At 44.4% G+C, this 23,066-nt stretch overlaps 1 protein-coding gene across 1 annotated transcript in view; it reads right to left on the bottom strand.

Annotated features, from left to right (window-relative positions):
• The window catches only part of LOC141108494 (torsin-1A-like), a 46,617-nt gene that overhangs the window by 12,572 nt on the left and 10,979 nt on the right, over window positions 1-23,066 (bottom strand). Inside the window, exons 3-4 of the mRNA XM_073600143.1 lie at window positions 13,107-13,282; window positions 5,739-5,857 (exon numbers count right to left, since the gene is read on the bottom strand). Coding sequence (XP_073456244.1) covers window positions 5,739-5,857; window positions 13,107-13,282 — 295 coding nt within the window. The remainder of the gene's footprint in view (window positions 1-5,738; window positions 5,858-13,106; window positions 13,283-23,066) is intronic.

The raw sequence follows: 23,066 nt of genomic DNA, 5'->3' as shown, positions 1-23,066 counted from the left end.
CACCATTTTTATTAGGGGGCCCCACACAGGTGCTCCAGTGTATACTATAGGGGGGTCTCCATCGGTGAAGCTTGTACAAAACAGGTAAAGTATTACAGCTTGACAGAGGACACTGAAAAAGCTACATCTTGGAACTCGGCTAAAATTGACAATTTTACCCCACTTCCAAGCAATGTTTCATCTTTATAGTTCTGACATTAAATATCTGTGTGCTAAGTATACCTTTTTTGTTTTACATAGGGGAGAAAAGACCCGGAGGACACCCCTCATCTGAGGAGACCAGAGCCCCCCCCCCCCCCCTGGAAGAAGGGGAAATCCCCCCAACACAAGCTGAGCAGGATGAAGACGTGGTGGAACTAGTCACCACAACAGGTGAGTGTCTGCAACCACAGGCTCAGATAGGAGATGGATGGGGGCATTTTTTTTTAACCAAATTTATTTTGGGGTTCCTCTCTTTTTAGGTGATCGTGATGTTGTGGATCCAGATCCTTTCACATCCGAAAGTGCCCAGATCCTGATCGGGGAGATCATGGGGTGTAATTTACAATTGGAAATCATCAAGCAAAACATCAATGATGTTATTCCAAAATATAAAAACATCATTGATGTTTTGGGGCGAGTTTAAAACCCCTAAATCTTTTTGCGATTTTTGACAATGCCAAATTTGGAGGATGCACACAGTGTGCCAACATGTGCTATCTGCCATCACGGGAGATCAATGGAGGCGTTTTGGGGGTGCAATCCCTTCCTCAATAATAAAGTAGCAGTGAGGAAGGGGTTTCTCCACCAAAACACGTCCCTTGATCCCCCGTGATGGCAGGTCGCACATGTTGACATTGGGAAATTTGTGTGCATCTTCCAAATTTGGCTTTTCCAGGGGTGATTTCCCCCCATCTGAACGCAATATCAAACACAGTTCCTAAATACTCATGTCTGATATTGCCTTCAAATTCGACCAAATGTGACGTTTGTAAGTTCAAGATTTGTGTCTTTCTTGTTGGTTTTACACAGGCCTGTTTTCTATAAAATGGACATTTTGATTTTGGATAATGCCACCACAAAAATGGTTATACAACAAACATGTTGGTTTGTTTGAAAAACCTTTGGTAAATGCACATGTGATTGTGCAGGTATTAAAAAGATTGTTAATCAAGAATGTGTGGATTATTGTCTCAACGCTACAACACTTTTGGGGTGATGTAATTGTTGTTTTCTGAGAAAATGGGGGTTATTTCCTAAGGGCAAATCCACTTTGCACTACAAGTGCAGTTTCAGTGCAGTTGCAAGTGCACTTGTAGTGAAATGTGTTTTTGCATTTAGTAAATAACAGCCAACAGTGCTTTGTATAAGGTTACACAATCACGCCATTTTCTGCACTCAAAACAAACACAAGCAGTAAATGTCCACAAAGAATTTTTTTTTTTTTTATTATAAAAAGGCTTCACAGATTGTCTGGCATATTGATAGCCCCCCTACCCGCAAAGAACTCCAGGTAATGTAACCGGACATCACGGGCACTCAGGGAGGGCAAGCCAGGACGGCCACTTTCAAGCGCCGTCAGTGTGGTTTGATGTATCATTCCGGCCTCAGGCCCAACTGAGCCAGCATAGTTGGCCGAATGTTTCCTTAAAAAGTTATGGAGAACACAGCACGCAAGTATAATATGGTTCAGTTTATACTCCGCCATATGGATGGGTGTCAGAAATAGGCGGAACCGGCTGGCCAGGATTCCAAATGTGTTCTCCACCACTCTTCGGGCTCTGGCCAGCCGGTAATTAAAAACCCTCTGTTCCGGGGTGAGGGTCCTCATTGGGAATGGCCGCATCAGGTGGTCCCCCAGCGCAAACGCTTCATCAGCAACGAACACAAATGGGAGTCCTTCAACATTGTCCTCTGGAGCTGGCAAGTCCAAGCTTCCATTCTGGAGACGCCTGTGGAACTCCGTCTGGGCGATGACTCCACCATCGGACATCCGGCCATTCTTCCCCACGTCCACATACAAGAAGTCATAATTAGCCGACACCACCGCCAACATCACTATACTATTTAAACCCTTGTAATTATAATAGTACGACCCCGAGTTGGGTGGTGGGACGATGTGGACGTGTTTCCCATCAATTGCCCCATCGCAGTTAGGAAAGTCCCACCGCTGGGCAAAGTGGGAGGCCACAGTCTGCCATTCCTGTGGCGTGGAAGGAAACTGTGGAGGAAAAAACAAACATTACTATTTTTTCACAGAAACATGGCAAGCAGATTAGACACAAACATTATGGGGCAACCTCCAGATAGCATTTAGTAAGGGGAATTTAACAAGGCCAAAGTATAAGGTACACCTATCATATTCCCCCTCCCCCCCTCTCATGGGCCATTTCTAACATTATAGGGGGTGTGTGGAAATCTTGGACAGGTAACCCTCTTCACTTCATTGAGAGATGAATGCCTAAATAATGGGTATTACTTGGAACAGCCCCTCCTTAGTTACACTATTGGCAGCCCACTAGACAGGTAAGAAGTGTCATAATACAAAGATATAAATACACATTGTACACATTTGAGGACATTTGGACATTCTGCTATTACCTGTCAAGATAATAATAGGACACAAATACTTTAAAAAGTACCATTGGAAAGTATACAGGCAGGCCCTTGCACTACATGCTTTGGGGAATTCCTCCATACATCTAACCAGTAAAGAGGTGGGTATAGTGTGTATGGGTTTGGCAAAGTCAGCAGATAGATGATTGAGGATACATAGAGAATTGGGATCAGCTGACTTAGCAGTTGGGGGAGGGAGGGTTACTAAAAATTATTTGGGGACACCACAAAAAAAAGCCTCTGGCACTCTGCCTGAATTTAAATCAAAAATAACATTTCCAAACATTTTAGGGGTGTTTGGGGTAAAGCACTACTATGGAGCAGAAAAAATACATTGTTAAGTGACTACATGAGGTGAATATAGGGCAGGAGACACCATGCTGGGGAGGTTATTGAAGGGCAAATATGTATGAAGGACCTAAAATAATAATTACATAAAAATCCTGCATGAATGAGGACAAAGGGGACATTCACAGCATATTACAATCATGGTAATTAGGGAATGAGGAAAGAAATACAATATATTATCAAACATTAAATACAATAAAATGTGATATTAAAGGATAAAAATCTTACCTTCATATACTCCTTCTGTAGGACCTGTATGATGGCAGAACAGGTCTCTGGGATAATGATCCCCAGAGCCTGGGGGGAGATGCCTGTCGAGAACTGTGGCCAAATACCGCAGGGTAGCGACCAACCTCTGCTCCGGAGTGATGGCTTGCCTCATGCAGGTATCCTGCCTGCTGACATAGGGGGTCAGCGAAGCCAACAAACGGTGAAACACGGGGTCCGTCATCCTGAGAAAGTTCCTGAAATCATCAGGATTATTCTCACGGATCTCACGGAGCAAAGGCATATGAGAGAACTGGTCACGCTGAAGCAACCAATTCTTGGTCCATGAACTCCTCCCCACCCTGTTCATGGACTGGACTTGTGTCAAGGTCAGGACCCCAACACCAAGCCCCCGCACAGCACGAACTCTACGAGGAGTACGCATACGAAACATGGCTAGAAAACGGTCGGCTGCTCAGAACGAAGTAACAGAACGCACTGAAGAACAGCAAGGCCTGTGAAGAGCGACCTGAAAAACAGTAACGAACAAGAATACAATGACTACCTAAAGTCACGCGGAACTTGCTGCACGCACTGAAGAGCAGATACAAACCCACAAGCACAAACTGAACGGCAGAAAACGATCTGAAAGCCACGAGTCTGAAAAAGCGCGAATCGTCTCTCAAACTTTTACTAACACGAGATTAGCAAAAGGAGCCCAAAGGGTGCCGCGCTTGGTTCTGAACCGGCCTTTTCTAGTCTCGTCATACGTGGTGTACGTGACCGCGTGGTTGGCGATCGAAAATTCCGACAACTTTGTGCGACCGTGTGTAGACAAAAAAAGTTTGAGCCAACATCCGTCGGAAAAAATCCTAGGATTTTGTTGTTGGAATGTCCGAACAAAGTCCGACCGTGTGTACGCCCTATAACACCTTGAGGTGAAAACAACGACTCTCCGGAGTTCAGACTGATGACTGGAACATGCATGGCAGTCAGAGTAAGAATGTGTAGTTCCACCTAATCCAGCCGAGAGATGTCCATTTCCTCCTTGGTGGTTGATGTAAGCCACTGCTATGGAGTTGTCTGACTGCCTAGGCGAGCAACAAATGCAGAAGATTAGTGCTTAGAGGGCAACATTACATACTGGCCTTGCTTCTTTTCTCTGGCAGTGTTCCCATGCGACCTCCCCCAGGTCAAAAAGTTACAGAGAAGCTGCAACAAAGAATCTTGATACAAGAAAAAAAAAAAAAAAGGCATAATGGAAGGAGTTATACTGGGCTGTCCTTACAGCTTTTGTTTGCCATTACTGAAGGCAAAAGGTACTCAAGCCAGAATACTTTTTTCTGTGTTTTTTTAGCCACTCCCTTTCTTTTTTTGCACGCGCTTGGGCTTACCTCCTTAGACAACACTTTTATTTTAAACAGCACCCAAAAACACATAATCAGTGAGCTCTAAATAGCTAGTCGCCTTACGTATTACTGAATTATGTGCTTTATCTGCAGCACAGGACAGAACAAATCCCAGCAGCCAGGTCACCAATACAGATTGGACTGAACTGACAATTTTACATTAAAATGCTCAGCTCTGATCTTGCCTCACTTTGGTGCATGCATTGGACCATCATCCCTGGACCTGGCTTAAAGTGATTGTAAACTTTGTAAAACAAACAAACAAAAACACCCTGCAAGGCAATGTCATAATGTGCTAGTATGCATAGCATACTAGCATATTATGAGAGACTCACCTTAAAATGAAGCCCTTCAGCGACACACTGTCACCGCTGACAGGTCTTCCATCTTCACCCGGTCTTTCCTCCAGGTTCGTAGGCTCCAGCCGCCTGACTGGCCGAGCCGCAATGATGTCACTAGCACGCATATGCACGGGAGTCAGTGTTTACTGTATTCTGCTCCTTCAGAGAGAATGTGCTGGTGATGTCACTGGCTACTGCTCCATGGAATATATTCTAAACCAAAGGTCCAAACCTGCGACCCTCCAGCTGTTGCGAAACAACAAGACCCATGAGGCATTGCAAGGCTGACAGTTATAAGCATGACTCCCACAGGCAGAGGCATGATGGGACTTCTCAAACTGGCAGCCCTCCAGCTGTTGCAAAACTAGAAGTCCCATCATGCCTCTGCCTGTGGGAGTCATGCTTGTAACTGTCAGCCTTGCAATGCCTCATGGGACTTGTAGTTTCGCAACAGCTGGAGGACAGCCAGTTTGAGACACCTGTAATCTAAATGGTGCACGTGTAGGAAATATTCATGTTACCTACAGGTAAAATTATAAACTTACCTGTAGGTAAAAAAAATGGCATACATGACTTTACTAGCACTTTAATGTCATTGTTGTGAGTTCTTGCCACCTCCACTCTTGCTAGGATTACTTATGTAAATTACGACTTACAAGGCTGACAAGCCTTCTTGTATTGTTATATTTGCTATTTTGGACTTCAGAATCTTTTGTAAGCATTTGAGATAACTTGCCTGATATGATCAGGTCTTCTTGTATGCCTTTCTGAATTATAACTAAAAAAAAAAAAAAAAAATTTGAAAAAATGTGTTCAATTCTGTCCCAATAGCACTTACTATCTTTGTTGTTGAATAATTCGACAGAAAGCACAGACTCCAGATCCTGCAGCTCTAGATCCTCTCTCCTCTTTCCAGATCCCAGCACCACTCTGTTGATAACATCGCCTCCTGCATTGCTAATGGAAACAAAGCAAAATTACCTGATGCAGTGTTTTTTTTTTATCCTAACACAGCAAAATGTAAAAAAAAAAACCTGATGAATGGACAAAATGACAGATAAAAGATCCATATTTTGTGACTTGATTCAATTTTTTGATCTTTGTTTTTGTTCAACCATTATAAAACATTAAAGGAGAAGTATGGGAATCCTGTTTTTTGCAGATTAATACTTACCTAGGTGGATGCAGCATCGCTCCGATGCTGCATCTGTCCCCCAGCGCCTCTTCGCTGAGAACCGAGCCACCAAACACTGCCGATGGCTCGGTTCTCACTGCTCCCAGAGCGGAGAGCTGCTGACTGTCAATCAGCAGCTTTTTTTTTTTTTATAGTATTTTAATATTGGGTTAATTATGATTTTGGGCAATGCTAGAGAAAGTGGTGTACCATTTGCATTTTGTTTTATTTATTCTACCTTGCGTTTTAATAGTATGGATGGTTTATTAGAGTATAGTTTCAATTTAGTTTTCTTTGGTCATTGCGGTTATTGGTCATTTTATTGTGTTATTGTGTCTTGTTCTGTTCGTTTTTGTGATTGTGTTGTCTTAGTTTATTGTAACCGTATTTAATAATTTATCTTTGGGATTCATAAAGTATTCTGAATTTGATTAGTTGTCAGAGCAATCCTTAAAGTGATTGTAAAGTCAGAAGGTTTTTTATCTTAAAGCATTCTATGTACTATGACAGGGGTGTCCAAACTTTTTTTCAAAGACGGACAGATTTGATGACTTGAACATGCTTGAGGGCCGACCATTTTCCTTGACATTCTTTGAACCATTAAAATTAAATGCAAATTAACTAATACATTGCCCAACAAGAATTATCTTGCCTTTTTGGCTGTGTGTGGTGAAGAGTCTAAGGATGAGCTGGGGCGTGTTACATAGTTACATAGTAGGTGAGGTTGAAAAAAGACACAAGTCCATCAAGTCCAACCTATGTGTGTGATTATGTGTCAGTATTACATTATATATCCCTGTATGTTGCGGTCATTCAGGTGATTATCTAATAGTTTCTTGAAGCTATCAATGCTCCCCGCTGAGACCACCGCCTGTGGAAGGGAATTCCACATCCTTACCGCTCTTACAGTAAAGAACCCTCTACGTAGTTTAAGGTTAAACCTCTTTTCTTCTAATTGTAATGAGTGGCCCCGAGTCTTATTAAACTCTCTTCTGCGAAAAAGTTTTATCCCTATTGTGGGGTCACCAGTACAGTATTTGTAAATTGAAATCATATCCCCTCTCAAGCGTCTCTTCTCCAGAGAGAATAAGTTCAACGCTCGCAACCTTTCCTCATAACAAAGATCCTCCAGACCCTTTATTAGCTTTGTTGCCCTTCTTTGTACTCGCTCCATTTCCAGTACATCCTTCCTGAGGACTGGTGCCCAGAACTGGACAGCATACTCCAGGTGCGGCCGGACCAGAGTCTTGTAGAGCGGGAGAATTATCGTTTTATCTCTGGAGTTGATCCCCCTTTTAATACATGCCAATATTCTGTTTGCCTTATTAGCAGCAGCTTGGCATTGCATGCCATTGCTGAGCCTATCATCTACTAGGACCCCCAGGTCCTTTTCCATCCTAGATTCCCCCAGAGGTTCTCCCCCCAGTGTATAGATTGCATTCATATTTTTGCCACCCAAATGCATTATTTTACATTTTTCTACATTGAACCTCATTTGCCATGTAGTCGCCCACCCCATTAATTTGTTCAGGTCTTTTTTGCAAGGTTTCCACATCCTGCGGAGAAGTTATTGCCCTGCTTAGCTTAGTATCGTCCGCAAATACAGAGATTGAACTGTTTATCCCATCCTCCAGATCATTTATAAACAAATTAAATAGAATTGGTCCCAGCACAGAACCCTGGGGAACCCCACTACCCACCCCTGACCATTCTGAGTACTCCCCATTTATCACCACCCTCTGAACACGCCCTTGTAGCCAGTTTTCAATCCATGTACTCACCCTATGGTCCATGCCAATGGACCCTATTTTGTACAGTAAACGTTTATGGGGAACTGTGTCAAATGCTTTTGCAAAATCCAGATACACCACGTCTACGGGCCTTCCTTTATCTAGATGGCAACTCACCTCCTCATAGGTTAATAGATTGGTTTGGCAAGAACGATTCTTCATGAATCCATGCTGATTACTGCTAATGATATCATTCTTATTACTAAAATCTTGTATATAGTCCCTTATCATCCCCTCCAAGATTTTACATACTATTGATGTTAGGCTAACTGGTCTGTAATTCCCAGGGATGTTTTTTGGGCCCTTTGTAAATATTGGTGCTACATTGGCTTTTCTCCAATCAGCTGGTACCATTCCAGTCAATAGACTGTCTGTAAAAATTAGGAACAATGGTCTGGCAATCACCTGACTGAGTTCCCTAAGTACCCTCGGATGCAAGGCATCTGGTCCCGGTGATTTATTAATGTTAAGTTTCTCAAGTCTAATTTTAATTCCGTCCTCTGTTAACCATGGAGGTGCTTCCTGTGTTGTGTCATGAGGATAAACACTGCAGTTTTGGTTACTGAAGCCCCCCCGATTCACTCGTGAAGACTGAGGAGAAGAATAAATTCAATACCTTTGCCATCTCCCCATCCTTTGTAACCAGATGTCCTTCCTCATTCTTTATGGGGCCAATATGGTCTGTCCTCCCTTTTTTACTGTTTACATACTTAAAGAATTTCTTGGGATTTTTTTTGCTCTCCTCCGCTATGTGTCTTTCATGTTCTATCTTAGCCGTCCTAATTGCACCCTTACATTTCTTATTGCATTCTTTATAAAGTCTGAATGCTGAGGATGATCCCTCAACCTTGTATTTTTTGAAGGCCTTCTCCTTTGCTTTTATATGCATTTTTACATTGGAGTTAAGCCATCCAGGATTTTTGTTCGCTCTTTTAAATTTATTACCCAATGGGATACATTGGCTAATGCCCTTATTTAATATGCTCTTAAAGCAAACCCATCTCTCCTCCGTATTCTTTGTTCCTAATACTTTATCCCAATTTATGCCTTTTAGCAAGGTTTGTAGTTTAGGGATGTTGGCTCTTTTGAAATTCAGTGTCTTTGTATTCCCTTTATGTTTCCTATTTGTGTGATTTATACTGAAACTAATTGACCTGTGATCGCTGTTACCTAAATTGCCCCGTATTTCCACATCTGTGATCAGGTCTGTATTGTTGGTAATCAGTAGATCCAGTAATGTTTTATTTCTAGTTGATGCGTCTACCATCTGACCCATAAAACTGTCCTGCAAGACATTAAGGAACTGGCGAGCCTTAAATGAATGCGCGGTTCCCTCCGCCCAGTCTATGTCTGGATAATTAAAATCCCCCATTATGATAACACTTCCCATCCTTGCTGCTAATCCAATTTGTGATAGGAGATCCGTCTCCACTTCCTCCTTCAGGTTAGGGGGCCTATAGCATACTCCCAGTATTATTTTCCCCTTAGCTTCATCCCTTTGGAGCTCTACCCATAAGGATTCCACCTCCTCTCTAGCTCCCTCAGTGATGTCATCTCTCACATTCGCTTGTACATTATTCTTGATATATAGGCATACCCCTCCCCCTTTTTAACCCTCTCTATCCTTGCGGTATAGGGTATACCCTTGAATGTTTGCCAGCCAATCATGAGAGCTGTTGAACCAGGTCTCTGATATTCCCACAAAATCCAAATCCTCCTTGTACAACAGCATCTCTAGTTCACCCATCTTGTCTGCCATGCTCCTGGCATTGGTGAACATGCCACATAGTTTAGACCGGTCGCATATTGTCCTCGTATTGGGTGTTTCAAAATTGCAACTAGGACTTGCTACTATACTCACCTTGTGTTTTTGTGCTTTGGTTAACCTACCACTAATGCCCCCAACACTACCCTCTGGAATATCATCCGCGCTGGCTATCACTGTCTCTGGACCCTCCCCCCCATCGCCTAGTTTAAAAACCCCTCTAACTTTTTGGCCATCTTCATTCCCAGCAGATCTGCACCCTCCTCATTTAGGTGCAGTCCGTCCCTTCTATAGTACCGGTTACCGACTGAGAAGTCGGCCCAGTCCTCCAGGAACCCAAACCCCTCCTTACTACACCAGCTCTTCAGACACTTGTTTACTTCCCTAATCTCCCTCTGCCTTTCTGGTGTGGCTCGATGTACCGGTAGTATTCCTGAGAATACTACCTTGGAGGTCCTTTTCCTCAATTTAGCACCTAAGTCTCTAAAATCGTTCTTTAGGACACTCCATCTGCCTCTGACTTTGTCATTGGTGCCAACGTGCACCATGACAGCCGGGTCTTCCCCAGCCCCTCCCAGTAATCTGTCCACAAGATCCATGATGTGCCGAACCCGAGCGCCCGGTAGACAACATACTGTTCGGCGCTTCAGGTCTTGGTTACAGATTGCCCTCTCTGTCCTTCTAAGAATTGAGTCCCCTACCACCAGAATCTGTCTTTCCTTTCCCTTTGCTGCCACCCCACTCTCACTGGAGGAGTTCTTCCCCTGGCAGCTAGGAGAGTCCCTCATCTCCAGCAGTGCTGGTCCCTGACTGGTTTCACCAATGGCACTCAATGGAGCGTACTTATTGGGATGCTCCAGTCCTGGATCGGCCTCTCTGGCACTTCCCCCTCTACCCCTCCTGACTGTCACCCATCTACTCTTTGCTAGTGCCTGCGCCTCTTTGTCTCCACCCGCCTCTGTGCTGGCCCCTGCCGGCACCTGCCGTGTACATTCCTGGCTCACCTTTAGTATTGAGGGACTTCTCAGTGCTGACAGTTGCTTCCCTAGATTCAGAACCTGGGCTTCCAGGGAAACAATGTGCTTACATTTTGCACAGCAGTATTCACCCTCGATCGGATGATCAAAGAAACGCATACATGTGGCAAGATGTACAAAGAGTCGCCTCTCCACACCCGCCGGGCATCGTACCTATTAAATTTAGTGAGGATTTGGGGATTTTACCCTGTCCAAATTACCTAACAGCTAGCTTCCTGGCACTAATACTCAAGACAATATACAGGTACACAACAAGACAATACACAGGTACTCACAGACCTACGTGCACTCGCAATACTCAAGTATACAGTACACAATACACAAGTACTAACGATCCACACACACTACTCAGACAACACTCAGATACTCACACTACACAGATACTATGACCCCTGTTATAACCTCCTGTTTTAAACTCTAGTTTTTAACTCCCACTTCTACCAAGTTCCACTTACACAAAGTTCCACAGCCAAAGACTGAGCACGCTCAGACTGAGTTCTACACCCAGTTAAATAGGCACCTGTGAGCAATTAACCACCCCCCTTAATTGATAGGCTGAAGGAACCAGAGGAAAAAAAAAAAAAGCTATTTAAAAAGTGACAGGAAAAAGGCAAATGAAAAACTAAAAGGAAATGCCCCAAAAATGCACCCCAGCAAACCCAGCAATCAACAAGCAAGACTTATTCACTCTATAACTCTAGTTTTTAACTCCCACTTCTACCAAGTTCCACTTACACAAAGTTCCACAGTGTTATTTGGATATACTGTATTTATCTGCGTATAACATGCACCTTCACTTTAGGAGGGAAGTTTCAGGAAAAATAACTTACATTTTAAATAAAGAACTGTAAAGCAAAATAAGGGTCAGTGCCCATCAATGCAGCCTAATCAGTGCCCATCTGCAGCCTTGTAGGGGACAGGGAGGTGGCGAGACCCACCTCCTATGATAGACAGAACAGTCATCCAATGCCAGCCCAGGAGACAGGACTTCCTATTACAGAGGCCACCGAGTAAACAGGAGATTCTCCTATATCTAATCTCACGGCTCTCATCCCACCCCTCCGAGGCTGCCAGAACGCTAAATATAGTATATATCTTTTGTGGCGCCGCTCTGAGATTCGTTGGGGGCCACAAAAGATATTTACAAATTACCAGTGGGACCGCATAAACCCGGACCACGGGCCGCAATGGGCCCACGGGCTGGACTTTGGACATGCCTGTATTAAGATAAAAAGCCCTGTGTGCAGCAGCCCCCTCAGCCCCCCTAATACTTACCTGAACCCCATCTCTGTCCAGCTATGTCCATGAGTGTCTCAGCCATCTGGGACTCTCCCTTCTGATTGGCTGAGACACAGCAGCTGCACCATTGGTGACATTACATCCACCCAAACACTGCTCCCTATCAACCCTGACATTACCACCTGCTACCTGGAGCAGTCATCCTCCACATCTAACCTGCTTGTTAATTCTTGGCTATGATGAGCTCTGCATGAGGCAGAGGTGCTGACTGGCTGCTTCCTGTACAGTACCTACTTCTGCTTAGCAGGTAAGCTAATGAGTGCTCTCATTAATGTAAACCCTTCATATAATAATAAAAATAATAATCCATCCATACATCCATCTAATGCACCTTTATGGCACCTGCATCCTCCATTTCTATTAAGCCTTCAGAGTATCCACAGCCTCAAATGCCCTTGCATCCTCTGCTTCATCACAGCCTCAGCTTCACCATCTGCACCCAAACCCCCTCCCCCCCCCATGCATCCACAGTCTGAATGTCCACTAAGCCATCTCTCCACTCCCAGTCTCCAAATGCTCTCCTGCCCCTTGGCACCAGCCCTCCTCTTGCAAGTCCACGTTGAGTGACCTGAGGGTAGCCAGCAGCTAAGCCCAAACTCCCAGGAGCGGGTCCCTGGTAGAACATCAGTTACCTCTTAAACTCCACTCACATGGGAAGCAGTAGCAGAGTCCACATACTGGTTTGCCCCTCCCCTCATGCAGTTTCCCGAGACACGTGACATGTCCCAAGAGGCTGCAGGACCATTCAGAAAGAGCCATGCGAGTTTACACACATGCAGTGTGAAGCCAGCTGTTGTTCCTCAGGAAGCCACAGCTGGTTTCTGTTCCCAAGACAGCAGCTCCAGGGACCCGCAGTGGTAAGAACCACCAGCTTCAGGAACACAGCGCTGGACCCCAGACACTAGCAAGTACCTGATCTTTAAAAGTCAGCAGCTACAGTTTACAGTTACTGAAAAAAACAAAAAACAAAAAAAAAAAAAACCACTGAAGTTCCTCTTCAAGTACAGTATATATGTTCTGACACAGCATTGTGATAGGAGGATGGACCTAAAATCAAGCTTTGACTTTTGATCGGCTTTAAGTAGCTAATCATACATAAACTTAAAATACACAGTAGTGATTTTTTTCCTTTCCTTGGTACCTGAGGAAAAGGAAGATAGCTTTACGATACGACACACCATCTATCTGCTCGTAATAGTCCAGGAACGGCTTGATTGTGTCAATAAGTCCTTGATGCAACTTGTCCATCTCGTCAAATATGAATATGGATCGAGGACAGTTGGTGACGTTTCCACGAATCCATGACTGTATTTGATCCTGAATGATGGAAGAGGACCTTGGGTATTAACATAAGACTGTATCAAACAAATTCTACATGGTTAGAGATTGCAGTCATCTTAAGACCAAGTTCACCTTTTCACGCAGAATTTCACTTTTCATAATAAATAGAAGAATTTTCTGCCCATCCCAAAGTGCTTAGATCCCATCCCAAAGTGCTGTTTGAACGCCTTCTATAGAGCGGTGCACTGATGCACCTCAAGAGTGTGAGTACCCCATTTGGGGAGCGTTTTTTACAGCATTTAATAAAGTTTTACACGATATCACACTATCAAGTTCTCTTTCTTATGCATCTCTTTGGAAATCGCATAGGAGCCTGAGACCTGGTGATCTGTACTGAGCCCTGCTGTGGTTCAATAGCGTGTTTTGACTCAGTGTAGCAGCTGTGTCACACGCTCTGAGGTGAGCACATTACCTGGGGGCCACCAGATCACACCTTTGGTATGGTTTTTTTTAGCACAAAAGGAAGTTATAAGCACGCTGGAAATTAACTACAGTGGACACTTACCGTAACACTTTTACTACTATCTATTTACAGGACTCCACTTCCACTTTTATCACATTACAATAAAGACTTTTTTCACTTATATTGTGTGGCACTTTGGCACGTTTTTTGCATTATTCAATATTATTTATGATGCATTTCAGCATGTTTGTTTGATTCTTATTATTTATTGCACTTCAGTGTGTTCACGCTTATAGTTGTGTATGTTTATACTCAGCATTATTCCATGACTATGAAGCAACTATTTTAACAATTGTTTTTTCATGTAACCATTTATTCACTAGTATTCTGTGCTTGATTTATGAGAGCACATTTAAATGTTTTAATGCATTTTAATTTTTTTGTGCGTTTTCGTTTGGAGACACACACACACACACCTTATATTACATAGCATAATATAGCACACTTTTAGCGCAGCGTATTTTTCAATTTTTTTTACATCAAGAGAGTGTAGTGATTTTTCTTCCATAGAGCAGGGTTTTGGAAAAAAATGAAGGTAGAACAATATCCTGGTTTAGATAAAAACCTGACACTAGCTTCGTTAGAAAGTTAGAATGAGGACGCAATACAGCCTTATCCTTGTGAATAATAATATGGCCCTTTACAAGAAAGAGCAGCCAACTCTGATACCCTTCTTGCAGAAGATATGGTTACCAGAAAAACTAGTTTCCTTGTCAAAAGGACCAAGGGAATATGTCGTATCGGCACAAAAAGTCTGTTTTTGTAATGCTGACTGAACTAAATTCAAGTCCCAAGGGTTCGAGGGTGACCTAACCGGGGGATTAAGCCGCGTTACCCCCTGAAAAAACTAACAAAGAATGCAAAGCAAGTGGTCGTTGAAACAATACCGAAAAGGCCTTTGAAAGTACTCAAGGCCAGCTTCATGTCTAACCCCATCTACAGAAAGTCAAGGATTCTACCTATGACATACTTCCTGGATTCATCCCAAGAGACATATGCCTTCCAGACTCTAAAATAAGTGATTCTGTAGGCCAGCTTCCTTGCATTAACAAAGATAGATAACACTGAACTTGACAGCCCACACTTCTTCAGAATGTGGGTCTCAATAGCCAAACCGTTAAATTTAGCATTTGTAAGGTAGGATGGAATACCGGACCTTGCGAGAGAAGGTCTGGACGTGGTGATAGGGTCCATGGGACCCCTACCGCCATCTTTATGATCTCTGCATACCAAGATCTCCTGGACCACGCTGGGGGCCACAAGAATCACCGACTTCCCTTCCTGCTTGATCCTGCGAAGAAGTCATGGACGTAGGCAAAATAGGAGGGAATGCATAAATCAGTGAAAACGGATTCCACGGGAACACCAAGGCATCTGTTCCGCATGCTAGCGGATCCCCTGTCCTTGACACAAAGTTGTCGATTTCTTTATTGAACCTGGACGCAAACAGATCTACGTCTGGGATCCCCCATCTTTGACATATTGACAGGAAGCTATCGGGGTGAAGGAACCATTCTCCTGGGAACAACTGCTGGTGATTCAAGTAGTCCGCCTGCCAATTTTCTATTTCTAGAATGAAGACTGCCGATAGGCAAAGTACATTGTTTTCTGCCCAAGATAGGACATGATTCACCTCTCTCTGGGCCACACAATTTCTTTCTTTGGATGTATTACCCAAATCATCCCCAAACAGCCGCTTCACCGCAAAAAGGAAGACTAGCCAGGAACTTCATGCATGGCGCTTCGGCTGACCAATTTTTCAACCATAGTATTCTATACATATGAACCAGCCCAAGCGAAAGGTGAGAGGCCTGAAGGATAGAATCTCTCAAAGCGACTATTGCAAACATAAAGCTGCCAGATCCTGGGCCTGCTGAACAGGATAACTTTGAGCACCTGTTTAAACTGGTCTCCCAAGGATTGACATATACCAATTACTGTCAGCACAGGCTGAGACACTCAACCTGCCAGAGAAAAAAAAAAGTGTTTAATAGGAATTCCAATTTTTTTATCCGTTGGATCCCTAAGCATCTGAGCATCGTCTGCCAGACAAGTCAAACTTTTATTCACAGAGGATATAGCAGCGTCAATTGCTGGTATCCCCACCTTTAGTAATTTTTTTCCTCCATAGGAGGAAGTGTGAAAAACTTTGTAGGAGGGGAAAAAAAATTGTATTTTTAAAACAGCTAACCTGTAAAATCCTTTTCTTTGAAGTACATCACGGGACACAGAGCCATAGTAGTTATTATGTGGGTTATAGGCCACCTTCAGGTGATAGACACTGGCACGCCCTAAGACAAAAAGTCCACTCCCCATATAACCCCTCCCACAACTGGGAGTATCTCAGTTTTGTAGCAAAGCAATACAAGTGTATACCAAAAGAAGGGAGGGACCTCTGTGTCCCGTGAAGTACTTCAAAGAAAAGTATTTTACAGGTAAGCGGTTTTAAAAATCATATTTTCTTATCGTACATCACAGGACACAGAGCCATGGTAGTTACTATGTGGGATGTCCCATAGCAATGCCAACTGAAGGGAGGGAGACACAACAGAAGTAGGGCACTAAGAGACTAGAGGACTTACACTGCACCTGCAGTACTCTGCGCCCAAAGGCGATATCCGCATGACCTTTTACATCTACTTGATAGAATCTGGTAAAAATATGGACTGAAGACCAAGTTGCGGCCTTGCAGATCTGAGCCAAGGAGGCTTGGGGATGCACTGCCCAGGAAGTACTAACAGCCCTGGGGGAGTGCGCTTTAATAGGAAAAGGAGGAATCTTCCTCTTTAAACCATAAGCTTGCACGATTACTTGTCGAATCTATTTAGAATAGTAGATTTCGATGCTGCCTGTCCTCTTTTAGGACCTTCAGGCAACACAAACAAAAACATCCGTTTTCCAAATCTGAGCAATTGCCTTTAAGTAGACATTGATTGCTCTCACCACATCAAGAAAATGTAGTGATTTTTCTTCCAAACAGGGTTCTGGAAAAATGAAGTTAGAACAATATCCTGGCTTAGATAAAAACCTGATACTACCTTTGGTAAAAAGTTAGGATGAGGACGCAATACTACCTTATCCTTGTGAACAATAAAAATATGGCTCTTTACAAGAAAGAGCAGCCAATACTGATACCCTTCTTGCAGCAGATATGGTTACCAGAAAAAATTGTTTCCTTGTCAAAACAGGACCAAGGGAATATGTCGTATCGGGCCAAAAACGGCTGTTTTGTAATGCCGACAAAACTAAATTCAAGTCCCAAGGGTTCAGGGGTCACCTAACCGGAGATTAAGCCGTGTTACCCCCTGAATAACGTTATGGACCAAAGAATGCGAAGCAAGTGGTCGTTGAAATAATACCGATAAGGCCGAGACCTGTCCTTAGAAAGCATTCAAGGCCAGCTTCATTTCTCACCCCATCTGCAAAAAAAACAAGAACTCTACTTTGACTTATTTCCTGGGGTGCAGCTCCTGGTTTTACACCAGGAGACATATGTTTCCCAGACCCCATAATATATAACCATGGGGCCCAGCTCTGCTAACCAAGGTAGAAAACTACCGAACCTGACAGCCCACGCTTCTTCAGAGTGTGGGTCTCAATAGCCAAACAGTTAAATTTAGCATTTGTAAAAGTAGGATGAAACTCCGGACCTTGCGAGAGAAGGTCTGGCCGTGAAGGTAGGTTCCATGGGTCCCCTACTGCCATCTCTACCATCTCTGCATACCAAGATTTCCAGGACCCCGCTGGGGGTCACAGGAATCAACGACTTCCTTTACCTGTGAAGAAGTTGTGGGCGCAGGCAGAATAGGAGGGAATGCACAAAACAGTAAGAACCGATTCCACGGGAATAGCAAGGCATCTGTTCCGCACGCTAGCGGATCCTTTGTTCTTGACACAAAGTTGTTGATTTCTTTGTTGAACCTGGACGCAAACAGATCTATGTCTGGGATCCCCCATCCTTGACATATTGACAGGAAAATATCGGGGTGAAGGAACCATTCTCGCAAGAACAACTGCTGGCGACTCAAGTAGTCTGCCTGCCAAATTTCTATTTCTAGAATGAAGATTGCCAATAGGCAAAGTACATTGTTTTCTGCCCAAGATAGGATAAAATTCACCTTTCTTTGGGCCGCACAAATTCTTGTGCCCCCTTGGTGATTAATATAGGCCATTGCTGTGGCATAGACGGATTGAAGCCTGGCAGGACAATACCTTAAACTGAACGTTCAGGCCCTCAGGACCAAGTGTTCTGCCTGAATTTCTAAAAAGTTAATGGGCAAGACCATTTTACTATTTCCCAGGTAACTGAAGGAAGAATGTTCCCCTTTGCAGATTTTTGGAAGTTAACCATAAACTGAGGCTCCGGTGCACCTAGCCCACAGTACCTGGTATTTCCAGGTGGTCTTTTATCCGGGTACTAACCAGGCCTGACCCTGCTTAGCCTCCAAGATCAAACGAGATTGGGCACTATCAGGGTGAGGTGGCCGTGGCTTTTGAGTCAGAGACATTGGGAATGTAGTGCTTGAACCCTTTGCTTCAAGCCGATAGGATACTGTTTTGCAGCAGTCTAGAATGAGACTCAGCATAAGAAACGGCCTTGAATGAAGCCACCATCTTTCCCAACAACCTTATGCAAAGTTGAATAGGAGAAAATCATCTTGCTTCGACTACCTAAATCAGTTCCTTTATGGCGTTGATCTTTGCCTGGGGGACAAACACCCTTTTCTGGGTGTACCCAAGTATTTTCTTCATGACTTTAAAGAAGAAGATTTCTCCTAGGTTGAGAATCGGACCTAGATATTCCAGGTAGTCGAATGTGGTGACCATACTTTGGTCTAAGCGGGCTACCACACTGAAAATGAAGATTTTCCACTTTAAAAAGTAGATATTACTAGTGAGCGAGGAAATAGGCATATGGAGTTATGCATCTTTGACGTCGATTGACGCCAGAAGTTCTCCTCCTTGTAGGATGGAGATAACAGATTGAATTGACTTCATGCAAAAAAAGAGATTATATTCAGGAATTTAATTTTAGATCTTTTGAGATCCAGAATGTCCATTTGGATTTAACCAAACCCCAACCTCTGCTCTTACATGGGGGCCACCATGAACACTTTTTGCCAAAAGATGGTCCAATGCTTAAGAGAAAGATTTCTTTTTCTCTGGATCCTTAGGAGCATTTGATCTGAGAAAAACTAGGAGACAGAAACTCTTAGAACTCCGGTTTGTACGTTGGAGCTATCGAGGAAGTCCCACATTCGTCTTGACACTCCTTCTTCCAGATCCCTGAGAACTGCAGAAGAATTCCTTATTGAGCAAGCGGGTGCACATCCTTATAAGGAGGCTTCAGTATCTTGTAGGCTTCTTCCTCCAAGACCTCTTTTATCCCTCGGGGTTAACTCTGAGGATTACCCTTGGAACCTGACGGCAGAAGCCGACATGACTGCCTGGAGGCTGATGCCCCTGGTACAGAAGGGGCTTTGAAATAAAAATACATTTACTCCTTCACTTAAATGGCAAAAAGGGTATCTTTCTTTTACTAGAAATTCTTTGGATATTTTATCCAAAATATCCCCAGATAGCGGTTTTACCGCAAAAAGGAAAACTAGCCAGGAGCTTCTTGCATGACGTTTAGTGAAGGGCGCAAGGCCCAAAGATTAGAATCTGTCATAGCAACTGTTGCAAACATAAAGCTGCCTCCTGGACCTGCTGAGCAGGGAAACCTTGAACACCCGTTTAAACCGGTTTCTCAACGAATAACCAATGACTGTCAGCGCAGGCTGAGACACTCAACCTGCCAGAGAAAGAAAAAAAAAAAAAAAACCCTTTTTTTAATAGGAATTTCAACCTTTTATCCATTGGATTCCTAAGTATTTGAGTATTGTCTGCAAGACAAGTCAAGCTTACTCACAAAAGGATATAGTAGCGTTAATTGCTGGTATACCCTACTTAGGAAATTTTCTCTACCATAGGATAAAGTGTGAAAACTTTTTAGAAAGGAAAATAATGCTTATCTGGGTGATCCTCCAGTTACAAAAAACTTTTCCAACAATGAATGGACAGGAAAAGGCATGCACAGCTTGAGGAGGCTTTAGCAAACCCAAACACTCAGTCAAGGGTACATAAATGTGGAGCGGATCAGCAAGAATTTGAACGATCAATCTTCCAGATTGTGAAAGCTGACTCCCCCGCGTTTGACACCTCAGAGGAGGATTCATCAGCCTCACCACGGTTCCCTGAGGGAATTCGTCTTCTCCTGCCCCAAGCTCCTCAGTCTGAGGGTCCTAGGAAAATGGAAGAGAACCTGTAGCATCTTGACACTGGGATGCGATTAAAGTCGCTCGTGTCCCTCCGCAGTTTGCAGCAGTAACCATGGTGCTTTTAAAAAACACATTTGGAGGACGCAAACGCCGTGCTAAGCCCCCCCACGCCTATGTCCCCTCTCATCTCTTTTTTTAAAAAAGAGCATTCCCACACGGGCCTCTGATCCTATGGTGAGGGGGAGGGGGAAAAATGGCAAGGAGGGAGCCTGGAAGCAGAGTAGAGCTTTTTTTTTTCTCCTGGCGCTTCTTCCTCGTGAAGAGGAGAAAACAGCACAGGTGGGCGGCGTCTGGTGGGGAGGAAACACCCCTCCCCCCAGACTTACCGGAGGTCTGCTGCTGGCTGGAGGAAAGGAAACTGTTGTTCCGGACACAAAGTGAGCTCTCTGAGGAAGCGTGAGAAGGTATGAGCTCTATACAGCCCCCAGTGCTGACACATAGACATGACAACATTCACTAAATTAAAGGAAACATTCATAAGAAGATTCAAAAATTTCTTAGAAAACTCCACTTATCTTTCCCGACGCAGAGTTTTCTGTGGTAAAACCAACAGACCCAATCTTCGCCCTTCACAGGGGGGTCCGTTAACAAACCTTCAGGAGCTGGGGATCCCTCGGGGAAACCCACAATCCTGGACCTGTAATAGCACCACCGCCAGTAAAACTTTATGGCCTTAATACCAAAAGTACTGGATCTTGGGGGTCCAGCTCTCTAAAGTAGAAGCATTTACAGGCAAAACCTAATTTCTTCGGACACAAGGCCCGGGTACCATTCAATTCGGCCTAAAAGACACTTTGAATGGATCCGGCTGCATAGCTAGCCCCTGCAAGGATTGCTCCAGTGGAGCTTAGCATGGCACATCTTCACTCGTGACCAACACATTAGACACTGGCGAAAAAACTGAGGTGCTCCCAGCAGTAGTAGTGGGAGGGGTTATATACTGTAGGTAGTGGACTTTTTGTCTTGGGGTGTGCCAGTGTCCATTACCTGAAGGTGGCCTATAACCCACATAGTAACTACTATAGCTCTGTGTCCCGTTATGTACGATAAGAAAATGCTTATCTGGGTGATCCCACTCAGAATACATAAGCTTTTCCAGCAATGAATGGACAGGAAAAGCATGCACAGCTTGAGGAGGCTTTAGTGAACCCAAAAACTTAGTTAAGGGTAGCATAAATGTGGAGCGGACCATTCAGTAAGAAATTGCACCATCAATCTTTCAGATTGTGAAGCTGATCCCCCTGCATTTGATCCCTCAGAAGAGGAGTCATCAGCCTCACCACGGTCCCCTGAGGGAAATTCATCTTCTCCATCCCCCAGTTCCTCAGTTTGAGGGTCTTGGGTAATGGAAGGGAACCTGACACGTTTTGTCCCACTCTGAGATGCGATTAAAGGCGCTAACCTTTTTTCCAATCCCATCATGGCTGAGGAAAACAACCTCTTTAGTAATATAGACTGGGGCTGCAGTGTTGAAAACAGTTGCAAACATTTCATGGCCCTGATGCCCACTCTGACCAGCCACACCCCCTCAGGGGAGGATGCCATTGTAGAGATGAGTAGGCTTTCCAGAGCTTGAGGGAGATCCTTTTATCCCTTTTTTGGGGGTGTTTCAACCCCCCCTTCTGACCATAGCCTGATGCATAAATGCAGAGGTACTACCAGAAATCACATCCACTGCTTGAGCAATAGTCCACCAACTGCCGCTGCTATTAACGCTCAGCCTGATGCTTTTAGTAAATGTGCCAAGGAAATGCCTGTGTCACCAACCTCTTACATGCCCATTTTTGCTCGTGTCCCCCCGTCAGCTGCGGCAGCAAATAGAGCTTTTAAAACCTACTCCTGCGCTGGGCGCTGCCACGTGCCAATGCCACGCTAAACCCCGCCCCCTCCGTCACAACGTGCCCCCCTGCTCTTTTTAAAAAGAGTGTTTTCCCGCGCGGCCGTGGGCCTCCGATCCGTCAGGATCGGCTTGCGGGGGGGGGGGGGGGGTGGGGGTTGGGGGGGTGTCAAGGAGGAGATCCGGAGATCCAACCACCGTGCAGGAGTGGTAAAAAACAGAGCGGCATCACCGACCGTTCTGGCATCCCCCTATCCAGGGAGAGGGGGGGGGGGGGGGGGGGGAGTGCTTTTTTTCCAGGTGGGGGGGTGTTTTTTGTAAGAAAACCGCCCCCCACAATCTTACCGAAGTTCAGGGGCTGCTTGCCGGAGGAATCTGCAGCTTCTACTGAGACAGCGAGACACAGCGTAGGAAAGCATGACAAGGTACGTGCTCTATACCCAGTGGTGACTTTTAGGCATGATAACATTTACTTTTTTAAAGGAGACAATTCATAAGAAACTTTAAAAAATTCCTTAGAAATCTCCACTTACCTTTCCCGCCGCAGGGTTCTCTATGGTAAAACCAACAGACCCAATCTTCACCCCTCACGGTGTGTTCCATTAAAAAAACCTTCAGGAACTGGGGACCCTTTTTAATCAGGTGATCCACACCCTGGACCCGTAAAACACCTCGCCAGAAAAATCTTAAGGCTGAAAAAAACAAAAAGCACTGGATCCCGGGGTCTAGCTCTCTAGAAAGAGAAGCGTTACGGGCTAAACTTCATTTCTTCCCGGCACGAGGCCTGGGTACCATTCAGTTCAGCCTAAAAAGACACTTTGAATGGATCCGGTTGCATAGCTAGCCCCAGCAAGGATTGCTCCAGTGGTGCTCAGCACAGCACATGTTCACTCGTGACCAACACCTTAGACACTGGCGAAAAAACTGAGGCACTCCCAGTATGGGAGGGGTTATATAGGGAGGCAACTTCCTGTATAGGGTGTGCCAGTGTCCATCACCTGAAGGTGGCCTATAATCCACATAGTAATTACTATGGCTCTGTGTCCCGTGATGTACGGTACGACTAAGAAATCTGTTATTCTATGCTAATTTTGAGGAGGAGAAGAAGACTGCAGAGAGAAGGCAACTAAAATAATAAGA

Source organism: Aquarana catesbeiana, linkage group LG09 (genome assembly GCF_042186555.1).
Source record: "Aquarana catesbeiana isolate 2022-GZ linkage group LG09, ASM4218655v1, whole genome shotgun sequence".
Taxonomy (NCBI): domain Eukaryota; kingdom Metazoa; phylum Chordata; class Amphibia; order Anura; family Ranidae; genus Aquarana; species Aquarana catesbeiana.
This window is presented reverse-complemented; position numbering and strand designations above follow the sequence as displayed.